Genomic DNA, 13,327 nt, shown 5'->3' on the forward strand with positions numbered 1-13,327 from the left:
TTTGTACACGTCATAATTCATGCAACTTTCTCCAAAATCTTAACAGAAAAATTGTCTTATACTCAAGACGGAGAACATAAGCCCCCACCATTATATTCTGCTTTCGGCGACCATAATCCATCTTATTATAGTGTAAACAGAAGCCAGGGTCGCAGATTAGCCCCAGATCCTTTTAATATCCAACTTTCCATTTGCGTTTATTATGGTACTCGTACTCCTCCCACCTTGTAACATCGCCTCGTAGCTTCCCCTCCAGCCCCTTGTAATGTGCTCACGTCTCCCTCCATTGTAGGGTACTGTTATCTGGGCTCTTAGCGAAGTGACTTCTCCATGTAATGGTGCTCATCCTCGACCTGCACGGAGGACATCCTCCACCCACACCACAAACTGCTGCGAGGGGCGGTGAGGACGCAAAAGAATATACAAATATTACAGCAGGGGATCACAGCTGATTCTTTTTGTGAGATAAAGCTTTTCTCTGACTTTTTTAAAAAATGTTTTACCTCAAAATTATGATTTGCGAACCCATGCTGTAATGTCTGTATACTCTTTTACTCCCTCCTCTGCCCAGGAGCTGTGGTATGATCAGACCATGTCCCTGTACGGTCAGACACAGCCATTACACAGTACACAGGAGAGACACATTTATAAGATTATCTCAGCACAGGAACATTTTATTTAAACACATCCAGTTGTGGAAATTATTATTATTCCAAGATCTATTGATTAAAATAAACTTTGTTCATGGGACAACCCCTTTAAGCACCCCATGTTTTGGGAATTGCATTCTATTCTCACATCTTTTCTATACCCTTTATCGACCTTCAAAAACTCAAGAAATGTGTGGTATATGTATATGTGTATATGTGTATATGTATATATGTATATGTGTATATATATATATATATATATATATATATATATATATATATATATATATATATATATATATAATATTTAAAAAAAAAATAAATGTGATGTATGTGTTTAAAAACACTGCAAATCGTGTGAGGTGAAAGACACTGTATGCTTGGACCTGGCCTCCAATTTCCCCTTATTTCAAGTGAGGTGGACGAAGTATACAATATTTGATGGTGTAGCATCATCGTCTCTGCCTCCTGCTGGGCTGATACGCCGTTCCCCTCACCGCCGCGGTCCAGGTCCGGCGTCTTCCTGCTGCTGGTGGCGCGCACCACGCTCAGCTTCCCGGGCGCGCGCTCCCTTCCTCTTAAAGGGGCCGTGCGCCGTCCTATAGAGTCCCCGGCCAATGGCCGGAGGACTTCCCCTGTATAAGGCACCTCCTCCAAAATGGAGGTGCCTGTGCAAGGTTGTTGTTCCGTGTGCTAAACACTTGCTCCAGCCCTCAGGTCTCGCTTCCTGTCAGTCCAGCCCGCCAGCCTGTCTAACAGTTCTGTTCTCCAGTCTGTCTACAGTTGTGCCCGCCAGCCTGCTTACCTGGAGCACCTGCCTGTTACCTGTTGTGCCCGCCAGTCAGACTACCCGGAGCACCTGCCAGTTACCTGCCGTGCTTGCTAACCTGGAGCACCCGTCTGGCTATCTGCCGAACCAGCCTGCTTATCTACCCGAACCACCCGTCAGCCTTCCTGCCGTGCTCATCCGCTGTACCGGTCAGTTCCTACCATGTGACCCGTGGGAGTCACCTGCTCTCACACAAGGTCGGTCCCAGAGTGGCACCTGGTCAATCTGCCCGGTCCCTCCCTGGTTGACGGAGTCGACTAAGCCGCTGTGTGACCTTGGTTGGGCCGAGTAGGCACTTAGTTACTCCCCTCTGGTCCCTCCTTGCACCGAAGCACAGAGGTTCCACCACCCGGACTCGTAACAGATGGTAATCTAACTTCATTTTCACTTTTATGCAATAAAAGACCCAGAAAAATGTCTTTTGTAATCGTTTTCGGGATGCAGAGGAACAATATGGACCTATAGAATTGCATGCGCGCCATATGATGGGACGGTACCACGTGGATCTGTAATGTCTTGCCTCTCGGTGTAACATTTGATCTTTGTGTTTACGAGACATGAATTTATCTAGAATCCTGGACTAAATGAACGATCGCAACCTCCTGGCGGTTGAGTCTGTATGTTACTGGCAGTATTTGGGCAGCATAAACAAGTGCCGCCCGCTATCTTTCATCTGCAGGCAGCTCACTCAACGGCAAACAATATGTTTGGACAGATCTCAAATTTGAATTGTCAAACAATAAAGGTTTCTGTCCAGTGCGGTAATAGATGGAAGGGACGAGCGCTGGGATACGTGCTGAATTATTCATCTCACAGACCACAAACTGACGCGTTTTATCGTGAGATGTATTAAATTCTGTCCTCACAATCAAAGGGAGACACCCGGGGCACAGGACTGAGCGGTCACAGAGATTTGGAAGAATCAAGGAAGAGAGCAGCACTCGGCACAAATTAGGTGGGGCAAGCCCCAAGGGGACCGGTCTTGCCTGTCGAAAGGAACGCTTATTGACCTAGAGAATGATAATGTATTTATGCTTTTACAGGAGCAATAACAGAAGAACAACTCCAATGCAGAATTGTAAGAAAGGTTCTCCAAAATTACTGTTTTACCTGTATTTGGTAATTTAGACGTGTCCGGAGAGATGGCTGGTAGAGCTGGGCAAACCCGAACTGTAACGTTAGTGTCTGGTGCTCAAGGACTTCTCCTTGAAGTCCATTTTAGAGTTCGGGAGAGGTACTAAGGTTCGTTTGAACCCTAACTTCCACTGGTCCGTTCATCCCTAATGGCAGGTCCTTTTCATAGTTGTCTTTTTTAATAAAGAGCAATTAAAACACTGAGGATATGTTCACATGATGATGCGATCGCACTGCTTTTTTTTTTTTTTCTGTGATTTTCAAAAATCTCAGCAAAAAAAACGCTGCAATATTTAGCGCATTTTTGAGAAAATTGTAGCAAAAAATGCAACGCGATTGCTGGCTAAATTGGATGGATAGGTTTTTCCAAAACAGTTATTGTAAGATAAAAGAACAGAGCTGATAAATTTGCCGGCTTTTGTTACCATTTGCAGCATAAACCCGGCTTTCGCTCTGAAACATAAATGTTTGTAGAACAGTAAATTCTCGGTGACGATGTTTAAAGCTCCTCGGCTCAAAATAGAGGATTTCTCTTCACACAGAAATGTCCTTTATAAGGGGATTATTGGAATGAGACCACTTGGATAACTGAGAACTGAATTGGACGCGCCGAGTATATAGAATATCCATAGGGGTGCATTTTCTTTGGCTTTTCGAGAATCCTCATTTGTTTTTCTTTATAATTAGATTCTTTAAGGTGAAAATCACACGAAAAAATATCAAACCAAAAACTACTCTTTTCCAAAGTGCACTTGGCAGTTACCTAATATACTGATTTCTATCAATGTTGGCTTATAATGGGCTTATGCTTATACACACAAACCCTGCTGAATTGGTAGTGCTGCAGTGTAAAGCATGGATGGTGAACAGAGCAGCAACTAAATTATCAGATACAAAAGGATCAGAGATTGTCAGACTCCTATTAGAGCTGCAATGTTCTGCTGCTTGTTTGGGGCCTGATTGTGGCCATCATGTGTCTAGTGAAAATTCCTGCCTCTCCTCCCCTTCCCCAGCTGCTAGGTAAGTTTATGGTGTAATTGTGTTCCTCAAGATAAAGGCTTGTGCACATGACCGTATTTTCGGTCTGAGTGCGATCCGACCAAACTTCGGATCACACTCTGACCATTGTCATGCTATGGTGCCGTGGACATCCAATTTTGTTCTTTCCTTGGACCGAGCCGATCCGGGGGGAAAAAAAAATCGCTGCATGCCCAAGTTTGATCCAGTTGCAAGCCAATGAGTCTGTGAAAAACATCGGGCTGCACTTGGATGACATCCGAGTGCAGACCAATTTCCGTAGACTGACAGAATGGAGAAGACGAAGATATTTTTTTTTCTCTTTTCGGCATCCGAGAGAATCTGAGAAGCCCGATTCTCTTGGATGAGAGAACAGTCGTGTGGCCCGAACACTGGTGCTACACAGCAACTTTGTCCACAACACAGTCAAAGATGGCTATATACCACTGCAATGTAATATGAGTGAATTGGGGGCTTTGCTTTAGCCAATAACTTGTATATTGCAAAGGTTGCAGGTTGCAATCGCCCTGTACTCAGGGTATCCGCATTCAAGAACCATTTTTCCTTGGTTGCTCTTGGAGCTGATCATTTACCTTTTTAATATATATTTTATTATATTTGACAGCGGTAAATGTAATATTTAAATATTTTTTTCTTCAGTAAGGCAGTAGCCTTGATTGTGCGCAGTCAGACAAGGCGGTGCCAGATGTTTTAATCATTTATTCTACAGTCTTGTTCTGACAATTACTCTATATTTTTGGCTTCTTGTAACTGTTTCTATTTTATTTCTTTTATGTTTTTGAAGCTGTTGAGTTTTTTTTTTTTTTTTTGTGTGTGGTTTTTTTTTTCCCCTCCTCTTATCTTTTCGCCGCCTGCATAATTATCTTGCACAAATGAATGTGTTTATCAGCACTTTAAAGTCTCAGCCTGAAAATAGACCAGAAAGAGATTGCAATTGGGCAGCTTAGTGATCTAATGGGAGGGATGCAAGGTTGGACAACTTTTTTTTTTTTTTTTTTCCTATGTCTTGTGAGTGCTTTTAGCGAGAAAGAGAGGGAAAGTTCACCATTAAAAGCCGCCATACACATTAGATGGAAGTCGGCCGTAGTATCATCCTGCTGACCTCTATCTCCCTTGACTCCCCCCATACACAGGTGATGCTGAGTGCTCCTATGTTCCCTATGGGGACAAGTCAGACGGTCGTATTACTTGCGTGAGGGTCGCATTGCAATCCTTGGACTGGCCGTTGGCTCTCCTGACCTGACCGTAACCGCACGTATTTCTATACAGCTGTCACATTCCGGTCAGGAGAGCCGACTGCCTGTCCGAGGTTTGAGATATGATCCTTGTGCAAATATTATGGCTGTCTAACTGCACCCTAAGAGGGCGGCTGCCAGAGTCCTGACAGCGGCTTATCTCTTGGAGAACAAAACTATCGGGTTGTGGGGTGAGTCGCGAGGCTGTGATTTCCATTAGACTAAAGTTTTCCGAATCCACCGATGTCCGCAGGATTGGCCAACAATCTGTTACGGATCTGGGTGGTGGAACTTCTGTGCTGGGATGCAACAAGGGACCAGAGGGGCGTAACTAAGTGCCAACTCGGACCGACCCTGGCCACACGGCAGCTTAATCGACTCAATGAACCAGGGAGGGACCGCGCAGGTGGACCAGGTGCCACTCTGGGACCGACCTTGTGTGAAAGCAGGCGACTCCCATGGGTCAGATGGCTGAGGCTGACTGGTACAGCGGATGAGCACGGCAGGCAGAATGATAGGTGATCTGGGTAGGCAAGCAGGCGGGCACGGCAGGTAGCTAGACAGGTGATCCGGGTAGGCAAGCCGCCGGGCACAGCTGATAGACAGGTTGGCGGGCACAGGAACCTGAGAGCTGAAAAGAGGGTTAGCACACAAACCACAACCTTGCACAGGCACCTCCCATTTTGGAGGAGGTGCTTTAAATAGGAGTGGTCCTCCGGCCATTGGCCGGGAACTCTTTAGGATGGCGCGCGCGGCTCCTTTTAAGAGGGAAGCACAGTGCCTGGGAAGCTGCGTGCGGTGTGCGCAGTAGAGCTGGAGGACGCCGGACCGGGACCGCGGCGGTGAGGGGAGCGGCGTCTCTGCCCGGCAGGAGGCAGAGACGCCGACTCTACACAATCTGCGGGGCAGAAAGATGATTATGTTAAAGGAGAGAAGGATCTGCCATATCGGCCGATCCTTTTGTTCTTCAGGCAATAAGCCACCACGAAAGACAAACTATATAATGTGTATGGGGGCTTAAACTACCCCTCTACTTGCTAAAGGAGCACTCTCATCAAAGTTTTATATTAATATTGTGCAGTCATATTATATAGCACTGTGTACTCTACAGTGGCACAATTTGTCTGTCTACCCAGCTAATTCTTCTGTTTTCCATTAGATCTATGACATCATGTGATTAAAAACTTCTAAGCTCTATGTAGAAATAGGGAGTCTTTTCCCTGCAGGAGTCATCATTACAACTACAATTCTAAACCACTGCAAAGTCCCTGGCAGGGGGGGAGGAGCAGAACAGCTGGGTCGGAAGTTGAAGAGGGGATGGAGCTGGGCTGCCAGGGACTTTGCAGTGATGAATTGTAGTTCTAATGATTGCTAATGCAGAGAAGAGTCTTTTTATTTTCTACATAGAGCTTGGATTGATTTTGCTAGTGTGTCGATCATGTGATAGACCTAATGGAAAAGAGAATAATTAACTGGGTAGAAAGGCAAAATGAGTAATTGGAAGTACACAGTGCTATATAATATGATGAGTGCAATATATTAAGACGATAAAAACTTTCATTGGAGTGCTTCTTGAATAGGCACTTTATTTGCAGGGGAAATGGGCATTTGCTTTTTAGATTTTCTGCTGCTAATACCTAATCAGAGGGTCTTGCCAACAGGATCCCCTTAACACACTATTCTTTCATTCCCACTCCCAGCAGTTTGCTGACAAGGTACCTCACCAGTGAAGGACATCTCAGACCATACATTTTGTAGTAAAATAATATTTTTCTCTTACTCCAGTTTAACTTAGTTTGGTACTGATCCATTTCTTAGTTGCAGTGTCCTGTTCAGGTGACGTGACCACCCCTGCTTCCCCAAGGCATCGGTATAATTTGGCATTAAAGGTTTATTCCGGCGCCACTCACTTCTACCATCTACGAGTGTCGGGAATCCTGCTCCCGTCCTACAGGTGTACAATCTGTATCACTAAGCTTGGCGTCCTCTTTCTGGTGTGTAAGCGAGCAGCGCCAGAATAGCCCTTTAACCTCATATTGTTTGGCTGCTAACCGCCCTGAAAAAACACATGGACACAGTGTCGCCCCCTGCCTGTCAGAGCAGTAATTGACAGACAACTGCTTATGCAGACACACACTGCTGCCTGTTACTTGGAGGGGGAGACATCTAACATTGCAACTTCGAAAAAGCTGTAAGCTATGGAAAACTTCACTTTTTAAAAAAAATCTTAACAGAGCTTGTCGGATGGGGATGAGAACTTATGGCATGACACGTAGAATATACTTAACACCAGAAAGTGGAGCTGATGGCTGTTGTTTATGTGCTTGAAACGCAAATCTACAGCATGCAAAGTGATAAATTTATTAAGACACGTCTCCCTTAATAAATCTCCCCTATGTGCAGAGTATTCTTTCAACACCGCTAGAAGCCAAAATGGTGCATGGATCTGCATCCACAATCTGCTACCCTTACCAAGGGCATTGCACAAATTTAAACTCTTTACTGAAACTATTTCTATTTATGTTCAATCTAGTTTGTTTTAGGTTGTAGATTTTAGTTTTGTGTGTATGTATATGTAGCACCCTGAGGATTCGGCTGCTACAGGGGTATTGCACCTCAACCCAGAGGTGTGATATTCCACTCCCGGGTAAGGAAGGAGTGTGGAACTGAGCTCAGATAGACTGCATGCACTACATACATCCCATTCCAGAGGAGCAGGCCGACGGTACTCCCACTTAGAAATGTGCAGGTACAACCGAGCCTGTTCCTGGCTGGAGTGGGAGGGGGGTGGTACATCCCATGTAGTGTAGGGGCAGATAGGGGGAGCAGTCTGGGTAGTGATAGGAGCTCATTGGGTGCTGGTCACCTGAGCTCACACATAGAGGGATATATAAGGAGGGCACCAACTTAGATCAGGGTCAGACGCTGAGAACAAGTCAGTTGGAGAGGAGAGAGAAGGAAACAGCAGCCCTGGAGAGAGAGAGAGAGTGGAGCAGAGAAAGACCCAGAGGGGGAAGACTGAAGGGACCCAAGAACCCAAATTAGAGCACCGGGTGAGGAGTCAGCATCAGGGTACCGGAACCCAAGCTGGTGGGGGCAAAAACAATCCCCAGCCAGAGACCGGAGATCGTGGGCAGCGTTTGCCACGGTCACCCACCACATTCACCCCGAAGGCACACCACATGAAGGGTCAGGGAACCCAGGGCCAAGGGTGTCCCAAAAGAAGGCCCGAGGGAGCTGGACCTAGGTGAATCCCTGGTGGGGACGGCTGAAGAAAGGACAGAGGGAGAGCTCAGGGCCACGCTCCGGACTTGTTTGGGGGTTGGCTGGATCCAGGACCTGGTGGACGCAGCACGGCTCGGGTGGTCACTAGCAGCTGGAGTGACCAGTACAACATCAGCAGTAAGTAAACACCCTTAACTGCACAACCCGAGTCTGTCTTCATTGCCGGCTGCACCGCACCACCACAACCCCCATCCTCTGCGCCTGTCCCCTCTGAGGCTATACCCCTCCCGTTGGGGGTTATCTCACCAAGCTGCGCACCCACCATCAGCCTCAGCGGACCCTGCAGCAGCGGCGGCCACAGTGACCGCATCACAACGGGTGGCGTAGTCGACACAAAAGAACTTTAATAACATCTGTAGGACTGCCACATAACACTTAGCTTGACGCCCTGGGCACGGGACCGGGTCACAGCCGCTCGGAGACTACAACCCCCCCCCCATCTGATCCGGTGCCGGGTATTCCCCTCAAAAAGGAATATGTCCCAGGGGGCGCGTCATATATTTATTATTATATTATATTATGTATCATCTCCTTTAGATGGTTATGGAGGCAGGCCTCTTTGCCTGAGCTGCTCTGGGGCTGTGCCGAGTGTTTGAGTTATCCCCTTTCTATGGGATGGGTATACCTTGCTGGTCACTGGTGGTGGTGCCGCCTCTGCGGCAGTCCAGCATGTGCACCTCGGCTCCATTCGTTTTCTATGAGACTACTGGATTGAATTACTTGGTTATCTCTTGCCGTCTCTTAGAGGGTGAATGGAGCGGAGGCGCATACTGGACCTCTGATCCTTTCAGAAGGGGTGTTGGGTTAGTTGGGGTCCTGGAGGTCAAACCACCAGCGATCAATAAGTTGATGATTTCATGAGAGATAACTTATATACTTAGTACAACACACTTAAACTATGAATACTATTTAACAACTATCTTTTAATAGTTTCATTATGATTTTATTACAATTGTTATTTTAGTATGTGGTGTTTTTTTTTTTTTTTCTAATTATCTTGGGTAACCACTAAAAAAATTCCCAAAAATTTAATTATAAAGATCAGTGAGGAGAATTGAGAATGCAGCTTTTCTTTTTATGTTAGCTGTGGCTGTCACAGCCTGTATACCCCACGTAACCGCTGCAGCCAATAACTAGTCTTGTTACATATAGTAATGAGGCCAGGGACAGTTTAGTATATTGACTGTGACTGCAGCAGCCAATAACCGGTTTGGTGGCATATACCAATGAAGCCAGGGATTGGCTGCAGTGGTCACGTATAGTATATGGACTGTGCTTTCTGCAACCAAAAACTAGTCTTGTTTCATCGACCAATGAGGCCAGGGATTGGCTACAGCAGTAACATATAGCATATGGATTGTGACCGCTGCAGCCAATAACTGGTATGGTGCCATGTAGTAATGAGGCAAAGAATTGGCTGCAGCGGTCACAGTCCATATACTATACGTGACTGCTGCAGTCAATTAATGATCTGGTAGCATATACTAATGAGCCAGGGATTGGCTGCAGCGGTCACGTAGAGTATGTGGGCTGCAGCCATCTGAAGCAGGAGACGAGCGGGAGAATCGGGGTGCAGTAGAAGGGTGAGTATATTTTCTGCACTTTAGCAGTATTGCTGCCTGAGGCTCTTTAATATACTTGATACAACCCTTTTATTAAACGTCCGGTAATAACAATATACATTGATAGACTTTGTATTGATTGTACGTGCCGTGTGACGGAGCTCGGGGAGTCAGATAAGACCTCGGCTTCCTGTAGAGCAAAGAGCAGATTTTTTCCTGATGAAATAAAGTAAAAAAAATGCATTTCCGGGTCTCCTTTCAGCGGTGGGATGTGTATAATTATTGTGATTTATTGCGTTACTCAGATTCCTATCTCGCCTTGTGCTGGAATATTTGTGCACTTGTGTCACTGGTAATTATCAGGCCTGGGGACGCTGATTACATAGAAGTTTCCCCCCTTTGAAAGGAAAGGAAACAAGTAATGGATGTTTATTCTGCAGGAATGGTGCGGTTGTGGGAGTCGTCATGGGAAAATGTGGGGACATTCATCCATAATATCGGACTTGCATAACCTGGCAGAGGGGCAAAGCTAAACGCCCCCGGACTTATTACAATACTAACTTGTCGATTTCTATGAACCCACCAACCAACTGCTGTGTATGGGGGCCTCTCGGATCAGGTACAACACGTGGTCCTTTTGTGAGATGGGTGGCAGCGGTTTACACTCTTCTTCCCATTGACCCTAGTATCCTTGTGAATGATGGGGGGGATCAGGAGAGACCGTAGACGGCCAACCGCTATCAGAAGTGTCGGCACCCTAGGAGTGAGTGCACACTGGGCATTTTGGTGAAATATTTTCTGTAAATTCGCAGCATATTACAGTAGCAGGAATGGAAACTTGTGGGCGAATGCAGATTTGTTATTTTTTTGCCCCCTTTTCTTTACAAAGCTGTATTTACCACCAATCCTTTTGCCGCGGCATGCCCACTGTTGAAAGTCTGCAGCGGAAAAGACATTTTTAAGAGCAAATCCTAAAGGAAGCTAGAAGAATAAAAACACTCATATTTTGTTTTAAAAGTGCTTTATGACCCAGAATTGGTCAGTATTTAAAGAGATGTCTCAGAAAATTGTTTGCATCAGGTATTTCAGTTTTAAAGTATTATGTTAAAAATATATACATATATTTTATTATTATTTGTTCTGTCATGGCATGATCTGTAGTTAAACAACAACAAAAAAAGAAATATTGCAATCTTTGCACTGGCCACTAGGGTTTTTCTTTTTAAACCCACATTTCCTGTTGTCACAGGAAATTCACATATACAGGGTGGGCCATTTATATGGATACACCTAAATAAAATGAGAATGGTTGGTGATATCAACTTCCTGTTTGTGGCACATTAGTATATGGGAGGGGGAAAACTTTTCCAGATGGGTGGTGACCATGGTGGCCATTTTGAAGTCGGTTATTTTGGATCCAACTTTATTTTTTTCAATGGGAAGAGGGCCATGTGACACATCAAACTTATTGAGAATTTCATAAAACCAAGCAAACCATTGTTTTTCTTAAGGTAACTTTATTGTTTCATGAGTTTTTTTACAAGTTTCGCTTTGCTTACAGCCATTGACATGTCGCAGATGTTAACTCGTGAGGAGAGGATAGAAATTGTGCTGGTTTGGTGAACGCAGTACCCGGGTCATTGCAGAAGATTTCAATGCAAGACACCCTACGAGACCACCCATCTCCCATGCTACAGTTAGCAAACTGCTTGCCAAATTTCATGAAACAGGTTCAGTGTTGGATTTGTCAAAATGTGGACGCAAGAAAACTGTCACTAATGAAGAAACCTCAGTGGTTGTCCTAGCTTCATTCAGCAAGAGCCCACAGCGTAGCACTCGCTGCATGTCACTGGAGAGTGGCATCAGTCGAACATCCCTTTGGCGGATATTAGCTACTCACAAATGGCACCCTTACAAAATCCAGCGGCTGCAGCATCTTAACGAGGATGACCCAGATCGGCGCACTGAATTTGCAGAATGAGCAAAACAAAAATTGGAACAGGACCCTCAGTTTACACAGAACATTATGTTCAGTGATGAGGCTAACTTTTTGTGAATGGTGAAGTTGGCAAACAAAACCAATCGCTATTGGTCTGACACCAACCCACAGTGGATAGATCCCTCCAAGACTGTTGAAACACAAAAATTGATGGCATGGTGTGGTATATGGGGTACAAAGATAGTGGGGCCATTCTTCATCAATGGAAACCTCAATGCCACTGGATATCTGAAATTGCTACATGATGATGTGTTGTCCTCTTTATGCACTGAAGATGGCACGTTCCCTGAGTTTTTCCAACAAGATGGTGCACCACCACATTATGGGTGTAAGGTCCGAGCATTCCTACATGAACAGTTTCCTGGAAAGTGGATTGGTCGTCGTGGGCCAGTTGAATGGCCACTAAGGTCTCCCAATCTGACCCCCTTAGACTTTTATCTTTGGGGTCATCTAAAGGCAATTGTCTATGCTGTGAAGATACGAGATGTGCAGCATCTGAAACAACGGATACTGGAAGCCTGTGCTAGCATTTCTTCTGCGGTGTTGCTATCAATGTGTCAAGGGTGGGAGAGGAGGGTTGCATTGACAATCCAACACAATGGGCAGCACTTTGAACACATTTTATAAGTGGTCATAAACTTGTAAAAAACTCATGAAAGAATAAAGTTACGTTAAAACCAAGCACACCATCGTTTTCCTTATGAAATTCTCAATAAGTTTGATGTGTGACTCTCTTCCCATTGAAAAAAATAAAGTTGGATCCAAAATGGTCCCCAATGGTCACCACCCATCTGGAAAAGTTTTCCCCCTCCCATATACTAATGTGCCACAAACAGGAAGTTGATATCACCAACCATTCTCATTTTATTTAGGTGTATCCATATAAATGGCCCACCCTGTACATTAGCAACAATAGATTGTAGACTGTAACTTTTGTTTTAAAGCATCTAATGAGCGTGTGCAAAAGTCATTGTGAAGAGAGATGGAGCCGTAACTTCACCTATTGTGATTGCTGGATCTTGTATTATCAGCTGTATATACAGGTGTTGCCTGTACATTGTAATGCTGCCTCTGATGATAATGAGTAACTAAAAGTATATAGGAAACAGGAGTCTAAAATCGCCCCAGTGACCCCAAAATTTCTCATTTTTCTTTTAATGTGGATTGTGATGCATTTGGATAAATAAGAAAAAAAACCTGAGCCAAAATCTTCATATGTGATTGTAGCCCAAAAGGCTTCCTTTGTCAAGATTCCCACTCTAATATACTTATCCGTTATATTTTTCTAACTCAAAATATACAAAAGTGTCTCAAAAAGATCTGCTGATTTGTTACAACAGTACTACCCTGACTGTATGCTCTTGCAGGAAAGAATCATTTTCGAACCATATTCTTTAGGTTATAAGGTGTGTGTTTTTAAAGATGACCTTAAAGGAGTACTGCCATTTTAGAAAAAGGGTGATTATATGACCCCACTTTCTAACTAGTGGGCGGCTGACCTCCGAAGCTTTTGCTTATCGCTAGGTTGAAAGAAGACTTTCCTCAAATCAGAAAAAAAGTTGAAATCGCACCATGCCATTTTTGGTACAATTTTT

The 13,327-nt window shown here is 44.8% G+C and overlaps 1 protein-coding gene across 2 annotated transcripts in view; it reads left to right on the plus strand.

Moving 5' to 3' along the window:
- CCNY (cyclin Y) overlaps nucleotides 1–13,327 on the plus strand; it is a 157,994-nt gene that overhangs the window by 86,169 nt on the left and 58,498 nt on the right. Inside the window, exon 1 of one of the 2 annotated variants that reach the window (XM_073677639.1) lies at nucleotides 10,186–10,352. The exons of the other annotated variant lie outside the window; for it this stretch is intronic. Coding sequence (XP_073533740.1) covers nucleotides 10,307–10,352 — 46 coding nt within the window. The 5' untranslated portion in view covers nucleotides 10,186–10,306. Of the gene's footprint in view, nucleotides 1–10,185; nucleotides 10,353–13,327 lie in introns of those variants that run through there. 2 annotated transcript variants of the gene reach the window in all.

Source organism: Phyllobates terribilis, unplaced genomic scaffold (genome assembly GCF_046119375.1).
Source record: "Phyllobates terribilis strain yellow unplaced genomic scaffold, ASM4611937v1 Scaffold_4__5_contigs__length_816908805, whole genome shotgun sequence".
NCBI classification, from domain to species: domain Eukaryota; kingdom Metazoa; phylum Chordata; class Amphibia; order Anura; family Dendrobatidae; genus Phyllobates; species Phyllobates terribilis.